The sequence below is a fragment of the Pleuronectes platessa genome, chromosome 1 (assembly GCF_947347685.1).
Source record: "Pleuronectes platessa chromosome 1, fPlePla1.1, whole genome shotgun sequence".
NCBI lineage: Eukaryota > Metazoa > Chordata > Actinopteri > Pleuronectiformes > Pleuronectidae > Pleuronectes > Pleuronectes platessa.
This window is the reverse complement of record NC_070626.1, coordinates 887,471-897,297: the sequence shown is the minus strand read 5'-3', so window position 1 is coordinate 897,297 and position 9,827 is coordinate 887,471. Positions and strand designations below refer to the sequence as shown.

Genomic DNA, 9,827 nt, shown 5'->3' with positions numbered 1-9,827 from the left:
TGTTTTATAGGGCTGCCTTATTTGACCTTATTTAAATTTAGTTTCTTTCTGATTTATTGGTTTGATTATTGTGCTTTTTGTTTTATTTTATTTTGTTCTATGGGAATGTGCAATATGGTTGACTGGTACGTATTAAATAAATTGTATATTTCTGAAATCACAGCCTCTTCTGCTGATGTTTTAATGTTCCTGACACACTCACAGAAATATTTAACCCTAACTTTTAAGATTTATGTAATTTAATTAATAACAAAGTTCCATTTGATTATTTTTTATATTTTGAACATAAACCTACCACATAAACTTTACATGATCCATATGCATCAGTGTAATAAAGCCTATTCATTTGAAATGCATATTCCTCAGGTTTATGTATTCAGTATTAATATAATTTATTGAATTTAAATGCATATTATTCAGGTTATACATTTAGAATACATTAAGTATATTTGTTTGAATTACATAGTAATTAGGTTACCTATTCAAGATGAATAAAGTGTATGTGTTTAAGATACATAACAATTAAGCTTAAATTCAATCAAAATGCATTAGATTTATGTATTTTTATGATTAATATCCATTAATATTTTTCTATTAGGTTACCTATTCAAGATGATTATTGTGTATGTTTTTGAAATACATAACAATTAAGCTTAAATTTAATCATAATGCATTATTTTTATGATTCATATTCAATGGATTTTTTCTATTAGGTTACCTATTCAAGATGATTGTGTATTTGTTTGAAATTCAACAATATCTCAATGATGCATACAATCAGACCACCTTGTTGATTCAACTAATTTATTAACGCTTCTCTTCACACAGACACTGTACTCAGCAGGTAGTGTAGCTCTTCAACCAAGTAATCTACTGCTATAGATGGAACATGAAACATGTTTTGTAATTGCAATAGAACAGAGGCAAGTTAGTATCTGCTCCAACAATGGCAGTAAAGGACCTGCTCTTTTTTCTAGATCTAGAACAAACAAACAAACTACAGGCTCAACAACATTCCTTACATCTGTATCTGCTGGAACGATCGCAGTAATGGGATATGAAAGGACAGAACAAACTCTTCAGGCTCAACAACATTAAACATATAGTAGTAGAACATAGGTCTCTTCCTGTACTTCCTCCTCCCATCACCACCCCACCCCAAAAAAAGAGTCACCTGAGCAATTTGAGTTTCAGTGCTCGTACTTTGGCTGAAGGCTTGGACGATTCCAGGTCCATCAGGATCTTCTGGTAAGCTTCGAATGTATACTTCAAGTTTTTTGGATAGCTCAAATTAAGAGCATAGACCAACCCATAAAGCATTATGCATGCATGGTTGATACTTTGGAGGTTGTTGAGAACTTGGACCCCTTCCAGGACCATACCGACATCTGCAAAGAGTCCACCAGGACCATCATGATCATCACCCTCAGCTTGAACGGTGTAGATTGCCATGGTTGTCCCTGCGACATCTGCCTCGGCCTCACTGCATTCGATGTCCTGAAAGATGGAGAGAACAGAGAACAATGAGCTGTGTCACCCTCACCTTTGACCACCAAATTCTAAGCAGCTCATCATTGAGGCCAAGTGCGTGTTAATTTGAAAAAATTCTCTGAAGGCACTGTAGATATAGCGTTCATGAGAATGCGATGGAGTTCAAGGTTACAATGACCTCAAGATCTTTGACTCCCTAAAAGCCTGGAAAACAAAACAAAAAGTCAAGTTATGTATAAATGGAGTTGTACATTCAATGATCATAAACTATTTAAATATGATTAAAAAAAAAGTGGTGTTTGAGCATTGTTGATCACAATGAGGGTTGTGTCAAAGAATCTAGATGCCATTCCTTACCGTGTTTGTGGTAACTGTGCCGTAAAGAATGGCATGTCGTGTCTCATTGCTTAAAATTAATACTCTTACGGTAATCCTTTAATTTAGTGAATATTTAATGGTGCACATGAAACATAAGAGACCAACTTACATGTTCATAGGTTCGTCCTACTCTGAGGCTAAGGTTTTGTGCTTCCTTAAGACGCAAGGATTTCCGGGAAGACAGAAGAGACTGCACTTTATCCAACGAAGCATTTGACCTGCCACAATAAAAATGGAGTCAACAAAACATCCCTTAAAAATATAAAAAATCTGTGAGGTTTATGAAAATATTCAAAGTAACAATACCCAAAAGAGCCAAAGTAGGGTGAAAGGACAGTAGGAAAGAGGCAAACCTACTGCTCCCTCACTCCTACCCTCCACCATCTCTCCTAATCTCCTCTCATAGGGTAAGGTTTACTCCTCCCTCCTATCCAACCCTCTCTCATGCCGTCCTCCCTCTCTCCTAACCTCCTTCTGTTTCCTGTTAGCAAATAGAAGGAACTAATCTCTTCCTATCCTGACCTTCTCTTCCCTAACCCATCAACCCTTGCAAATGCCCCATTCTACTAAATAGAATCAGCCCCAACAGCCAAAACAAAACAAAGTATCCTTACTACTACACTGTTTTATGACTTACCTCTTCACATCCGGCTTTGGCTTTATAGTCTGCCTCAGATCCTCAGCTGCCTTTTGACAGAAAAAACAATAATTATCCCATTATTTCTCTCCACAGATATCAGCCCTAAATACAATACAAGGTATGGTAAAGGATGAAGACAGGAATTGCATTATCTTTGTAAACCTCATTGTTGAAAAAATTGAGAAGTAACAATTTCGCCATACTTTTACACCTTTTTAAAATCCCATGCTTTATGTATGTGTGAAGTTACACTGTGATAGGAGGTAACACACAATAAAGCTATATGTGTGAAGTGTGTGGGAGACAGAGAGAGAGAGAGACAGACCGAGAGGGAGAAGACCTAGGGGAAGAGAGAAAAGGAAGGACGGAGAGACAGAGAGAAGAAGGAGACATAGGGAGATAGTCAGACACAGAAAGGGGGAGGGAGACAGAAAAGAGAGAGTAGGGGGAGACAGACAAAGTGTGGTAGGATAAAGAGAGGGGGGGGGGGGGGGGGGGGGGGGAGAGAGACAAGTCGATCAATCTTGTGTTGGTTAGAGTTCCAGTCAACATGTCCACTTACTTGCAATAACATCAAGGACGAAAAGAAGGCTTCCCTCTCCCCGATGTTCTTCAGGCGTTGGAGCTCATAAGCTGAGAGTCCACAACATGCATCCTGTTGACCCCACACACACACACACACTCACACATGAGAGTTAAGATGATCAGAATCAAGAATTAAAACCGAACTAACATAATCTGAAAGGCATTTCTTACTAAATAACATTTCCAAAACGGGTGTCAATTACATAACTGCTGCTTTATGAGAACTATCAAGTTTCTGTGTACTCACCTTCGTGTTTGGGGCAGAATTGTTGCTGGCAGATGGGAGACGCTTAGGTGCCAGGACCCGTCTCTTCACCTCAGGCCCCTCCGGACCATTTGGATTTACTTCCTACAAGTGACAGCACTACCACCATTGCCTTGAGGGAATTTCTTACTCAAAACAAACAACCCATTGGACCCAATGACGAACTACTGGTGGTCAAGGTCAATGTGACCTAATGCCCATCCCATTCTCATGAACACCACATGTTATCAGGCGCACCTAGAGGGAAATTAATTACATCTGGCACAAAGGACAGAAAGATGACATACTTACCACGTATTCTTTGACCAATGTGTCCAGGTCTTCACAGAGGTAGATGCTGAGACATCTCAAAACGCAATCACGCCTCACGTTGATGTCTTGATTCTGAAACAAACATTGCATGATTCCATGCTGGTCAGTGTCAGATACACACTAACACGCATGTCAAGCCACTAACATTTCCCTCCTTGACCATCCTGAACTCAACTGGTTTCACTACACTCCATTAAAGCAAAATGTAATTTCAATAAGTTCTCAATAAACAACCAGTCCGGCCCTTGACTTGTACACATTTTTTAATTTTGGCCCATGGCGTATGAGGTTGACACCCCTGGGTTAGACCAAAAAAATACTTACATTCTCCATCTTTGCCATCATGGCTCCGATTTTTTCCCCTGCAGCTCCCCCTTTAGTGTTGAAAACCCTGATCAGGTCGCCGGTCAGGCGGTCCAGTTCCCTCAAAAATGTTAAGGTCAGTGGTACAGTTGTCAGCCGCATAAACTCCAAGTTGATCTGTAAAAGACAACAGAGACAGGACACAGACTTAAACAGGGGCAGCTGTTGCTCAGTTGGTAAAGGGGTCAATCATAGACCGAAGGTCAGAGGTTCAAATCCCGGCTCTGACTGTCCACATGTCAAAGGGTCCTGGAGCAAAGCTAGAGCACTGCACAGCAGCTGGCTGCCGCCATTGAATTGTTAACTGGGTGAATGAGAGAAAGCCATTGTAAAGCACTTAGGTTTGGGTTGGGCTCGACGCTAAGCTTTTTTCCAATTACCAATTACCACATGTGTGACAATGTGTGACATTGAATACACAAGTTACTAAACTTCAGATTCACACTTGCCTCAATGACGTCAAAGAGTGCTGGCCATTTATTGAAAAACTCTGGAATCTTTGGCTCCTGGAGAACCTCCTGTCTCCTGAGGGAGAATGTACGCTGCATCTTTTCCTTGATGAGGGCCTCATCCCTTTTCTTCTTTTTTACCTGAAATGGAATGAAACGTCATTGTCATTATACAGTAAAGATACTTGTATAACGAGATATGATGAGAAACTCTCAGCAATGGTACACAATACAATTGGAAACAGAAGTATTAACAATATGAATAGGGAGTAAGAATATTTTCCAAACTGAGCGTAATAGATAAAGAAAAATGAACTGTGCAAAGTAACCACAAAACAGCTTAAGTGTCCAGTGCTGTGCAAAATGAACTGTTGGGCTGCTTGAGCTGAGCTGGACAGGAAGTATAGTGCAAAAAACATGACGGGTTAAAAGCTCTTATACTGGCCATGCCGTGAACATGGTGTAATCATGGATAGGTAAGATATGTATTGCACATTATACCTCCATCAGTAGAGCCACCCTTTCCATCTCCAAACTGTGTATTGTTTCACCACTAGGGATGTTCGGACAGAAATTTACATCTCCCTTCCTGGGCTTCTTGATGTTGGCTGCTGGAGACTGCTGGCCACTTCGCTTGTTTTTCAGAGAGTTGATGGCAACCTCGGGGTGTCCAGCTCGGCTGAGGAGAAGAACAATGATATTTTTTCAGCACCTTTCACTGACGATCAAAAATTGCTTCACAATTTAAACACAATGGGCTCTATTTTAGTTTTGTCCTTAGCGCCATGTCTTTCATACATTTATGCTGGTGCAAAGTGGCACAAGACCTTAAATGCAAGACTTCTAATCTGTCGGACTGGCATTTACTATCTTGCTCCACCCTCTGCTGGCACAAATATAAAGCATAAGCCTTGGTACTTAGGACAGCAACAAAAAAAGAACCCATTAAATAAAACACAAACCTCAGCTTGGTGCGGAAGTTCATCATTTTTATCTTCAGGTAATGCTTCCAGCCACAGTATCCAGTTCGTGTTGCTTTTTCCAGTAAACATGGATGTGACTGTATCAGAGCCTTTGCCACTTCCTCTAATTGCTCATCCCTTGGGTAAGCTGTGTGCTTTATTATTTCCTCAGCTAGGCCTTCAAGGATATCTGAGCGTACTTTCGGCGTAGGACACAGAACAGTTCCCTGTGCCTTGAACTCATCATTTCCTTTCTGGAGCATAATCTCAGCACAGGATGAGAAGCGGGGCACGACAAAGGGTCTAGGCCAGGGGCAGGACCGGGTCTCAGGCGATGACAAGACGATGGTATCATTGCTGGAGTGGGAGTCTGAATCATTTGGTTCTAATGATGAAGAGCTGGCTTTGGAAGGAGTACCTGGGATTGTGCAGCAGGCATCTTCCGTGAGTGGAGCGGACCTGGTTGTCTCACAAAGCATGTACACCACTTTCAAAGTCCCTTTATCTTCAAGTTCTGATGTTGACAAGAGATTCATGAACTGATTATCCATGTCTTTGTCTTTGTACTGAAGTCTGAACTTCTCAGTCACTTCAAAGAAAGTCTTGATTTTAAGAGCCAAGTCCTCCACAGTTCTTGGTATTCCGGATTCAATGGAGAGTTTTCTTGCATCCTCTTCACCTCCAAAGAGGACTCTGAAGGTTACTCGTGCTGCCATCCTGCTTTGCTAATCTAAGGTGGATACAGAAATACAGAGTAGACAGGTATTAGTCTTGTTATTCAAATATTCAATCACTCAGGCAGAATACATGGTCAGGACACAGTCATTGCCTAGATGTGATGAGGCTAGGACAGCGAGGAGGGTAACAAAGGAAGTTAGTAAAGAGGAGACTAGGAGAGAATAGGAGAGTGAGAAGGTCAGTAGAGAGTGGAGACTAGGAGAGTGAGAAGGTCAGTAGAGTGGAGACTAGGAGAGTGAGAAGGTCAGTAGAGAGTGGAGACTAGGAGAGTGAGAAGGTCAGTAGAGAGCAGACATGAGTACAGAGAAGTACCCACAAAGTTTATGTGGTGGACTAAAACCAAATTTGTTACTGAAGATTTTTACACGGCACTGTAAATTAACTAAATCAAACCTGTAATGACGATGTGTCTCTTCAGGGTCACCATACGTCTGGATCCGACTGTGTAGGCCACAAGTGGACAGTAATCCGTAAGCTCCTCAAGCTGAACAAGGGCAACCTCTCTTCCTGGTGACAATGTCAACTGGAACGCCCCAAAATGGTGCTGATACCAAGCAAAGTATAAACGAACTATGAAGCTCAACTCATCTCTCACTATACATATTTGTATGATCTCTGCAAATTCAGGCATTCCAGCCGTTGACCCACATGCCAAAAACATCCCATTTCTGTAATTGATCCCTTTAGTGGTGACATTCTTTGTGAGATTCACTTGACTGATGTCTGGATACTTCAGTCTGAGAGCCAATACAACCTCCTCATTCAAAACATCAACTGGGACTATGGAGACATTTGTAACTTCCACATTTGATGCACTGAGACTGGATGAATGCAAGTGATAACTGATCAATTGCTGGTGTTTGCTTGCCAGAGTAAGTGCAATATTCCTGAAATTATTTGTGTGTCGAGCTACTTGTTTAAAAAAACTGTGTTTGGCCTCAAACCTTATAGTCCATACACCCACAAGAGGCCCAAAGCACCTGATCAAGTGTGGGTAATGCTCGATATAATGGTGTTTAGGTTTCAGCGTCACACCTGGGATAAGCTCAAGCAACCTGTGTCTGTGCTCAGACACTTTGACATCAAGGTACGCAATGGTCTCGTGCGTGTGAACAGGTGCCACAACCAACTCTACGATTTCCTTCAGGTCTAGTATCACTTGCCAAGCCAGCTCACCCTCTGGTATAAGGTCCCCTATGAGAAATGGAAGGAAACGTATGAGGCACCAATTTTCATGGGAGTTGCCACCTATCGTTTTCCTACTGGAATAGGCAAGTGGTATGATGTGAGGCCGATTTTTTTTGTCACTCCACTTATAAGGAAATTTGAGTATACGCGTGTTAAGAGAATCCAAACTGAAGAACTTCTTCGAGATCAGAATGCTCAAACACAGTGCTAGTTCAAATGGGACAATGCCCTCAAACAAATCGTGTACTATATCTGGGGGGTAGCCTGTGCCGACGTGAAAATGTTGAAGATGTTTAGTTAAAGGGCAAGCTCTCTTCACTCCAAAGCAATTCTTTTGAGTATCCTGTGCAATCTTCAGATGTGCTTCATGTATTTCTTTGGTTCGTAGACAAAAAGCACCTGAATGAACATCCTTTGACTGTATTTCTACTTTCTGAGCAGTACAAAATCGGCAAATATATTGCCCAGAAAAGCTCTCTATGAAACCAGCCAAACCGTGGGCGCCCAAATTATCAGCAATTACACTATGCACTGTTCCTTTGACAAAAGATCCAAGCTTTGGAATGAACACACCATGCTCTTCTAGTGTAACAAGATCATGTAAAAGTGGCTCCAAAATTTTTTCATATCCATATGCCTTTACATCGTCACTCTTACACAAAACTGCCAAATAAATTGAGGTGAGTGCTGAGTGAGAGCCTGGTGCCAAGTTATTCAGAATCCAATATACACTACACAACTTGTGCTTCTTTCGTGACGTGCCCAAAGGATTACACAATTCAAAGTCATCAATGTATAAGGTTAAACAAAGTTTTAAATCATCACTTGAGAGGAACAGGTTTTCCTTGAAGTACACACCATCTCTTATGGAGCGATACTGCTGGTTTTCAGGCTGGTCAGTGTTACTGCTCTGTGTTCTGTGGGTATCAATAACTCTATTCAACACTTCAGTAGAATCAAGTATCTGCTGCAACGATCGCAGTAATGGGATATATTGAAAGGACCTGCAATTTTTTTGATCTAGAACAAACTCTACAGGCTCCACAACATTAAACACTTTTTTTAAGTATTCTTTTCTCTTATAAGCTGTAGAAAGTGCACCACCTTTCCCCAGTGCATTAACCAAAGGATTCGATTTACATAGTAAATCAGCTAATTCATTAACAACAACACCATCAACCTCAATGTCTTTGTTTTTGAAAAAATCTGAGAGCCTGCTCCTAGTTATCGGCACAGACACTGTACTCAGCAGGTAGTGTAGCTCTTCAACCAAGTCATCTACTGCTATAGATGGAACATGAAAAATGTTCTCTAATTTCAATAGAACAGAGGCAAGTTTTTTTTCTACTACTTCAGGAAGGTCCTCTGAATAATCAATATCAGTATCTGCATCGGACTGACTATCATCTATGTTTGCAGAAGATGTGGGCCTATCATCAGGACTAGCAGACTGAACAGTGACCTTAACTACACCTGCCTTAAAATCTGATAGACTGTGGGGATTATGTTTACGATTTTTATGTGACTTAAAAGTACCATATACATGTGTCTGAAATGCACATCCCTCAAACATACAAGTTACATTTTCATACTGTCTAAGATGTTGATAAGTATGACTAAAGTAATCTTTCTCAGTTGAAAGTTCTTCACAACCACACGTCTGACATTTGAATGTAGTTGACTGAGCAACTGCTGTTTCTAGCTTTCTGTGTTCTCGATATATGTGAGTCAAAAGTTTCTTCCAGGTTGTGAATGTGCAAGGACACTCTACATAAATACAGGGATATTTGCATGTGCGGGCATGGTGGAAATGTCTTAGTCTGAAGTGTTTTATTAACTCATACCTTGAGGATAATATAGTGTCACACAATCTGCATGGCCACATAACACAGCACCTGTGAATGAATACAAAGAACAATAAGTCAGTTACAGCATGTTATTAACAACCAAAAAACAAGTTCCACATGGCTACAAAAACATCCGTTTTCAAAGTGCATGTATAATCTACAGCACTACTGAAAAACCCACACACCCAACCTTCTACAAGATCAGAAATTTTAGGCCATTTGTATTTTCTGTTATCAATGAATTTATCCTTTTGACTCAATTTTAGCTTTGATATCTTAAACAATTTTGTGTGAAGGGGGGGAGCGAGGGAGGCGGCAGCGGCGGGGGTTTAGAGCATAGACATCTTATAGATAGACGGAGCATTGGCTCCTGGGACGCGAGAAATACGGCCGCCATCTTGGAGTGGTAATGATTTAACATTACCGTACAATTGGTATAATTAGTATTGAATAATAAAACACGCCAAACCATGTGGCCTTTATCATAGCTACACGTATGACAAAAAAACACATGAAAATCAGTGGTATTCAGTGAGGTATGATTAATTAAATGCGCTGACAGTTCATTGCTCCAGCCAAACGGATTACACTGAGTGGAGCGGATGACCA

General features: G+C 40.7%; 1 protein-coding gene across 5 annotated transcripts; it reads right to left on the bottom strand.

Moving 5' to 3' along the window:
- Window positions 1-787: 787 nt before the first annotated feature.
- On the bottom strand, window positions 788-9,266 carry LOC128437770 (uncharacterized). Of its 5 annotated transcripts, XM_053420043.1 has the most exons (13): window positions 9,216-9,239; window positions 7,219-7,377; window positions 6,577-6,727; window positions 5,446-6,175; window positions 4,985-5,162; window positions 4,484-4,624; window positions 3,996-4,151; window positions 3,651-3,743; window positions 3,342-3,443; window positions 3,072-3,164; window positions 2,507-2,556; window positions 1,979-2,087; window positions 788-1,497 (listed from the first exon to the last, which is right to left on the bottom strand). In XM_053420043.1, the coding sequence occupies exons 4-13, from the start codon at window positions 6,159-6,161 to the stop codon at window positions 1,171-1,173; spliced, it is 1,965 nt and encodes a 654-aa protein (XP_053276018.1). In that variant the 5' UTR covers window positions 6,162-6,175; window positions 6,577-6,727; window positions 7,219-7,377; window positions 9,216-9,239; the 3' UTR covers window positions 788-1,170. The 5 variants fall into 5 exon arrangements, with proteins under 5 accessions (XP_053276018.1, XP_053276004.1, XP_053276010.1 ...); XM_053420029.1 differs by lacking the exon at window positions 7,219-7,377 and having other exon boundaries at window positions 9,216-9,266; XM_053420035.1 differs by lacking the exon at window positions 9,216-9,239 and having other exon boundaries at window positions 7,219-8,437.
- Between the last annotated feature and the right edge of the window lie 561 nt (window positions 9,267-9,827).

What these genes read in the sequence shown, in the direction of transcription:
- LOC128437770 (XM_053420029.1), bottom strand. Translation starts at nt 6,161, where the DNA reads ATGGCAGCACGAGTAACCTTCAGAGTCCTCTTTGGAGGTGAAGAGGAT. An exon ending in GGGTGGCTCTACTGATGGAG is followed by an intron (nt 4,625 to 4,984) that starts GTATAATGTGCA and finishes ATTCCATTTCAG; the next exon opens with GTAAAAAAGAAGAAAAGGGA. An exon ending in CGTCCTTGATGTTATTGCAA is followed by an intron (nt 2,557 to 3,071) that starts GTAAGTGGACAT and finishes TTCTGTCAAAAG; the next exon opens with GCAGCTGAGGATCTGAGGCA.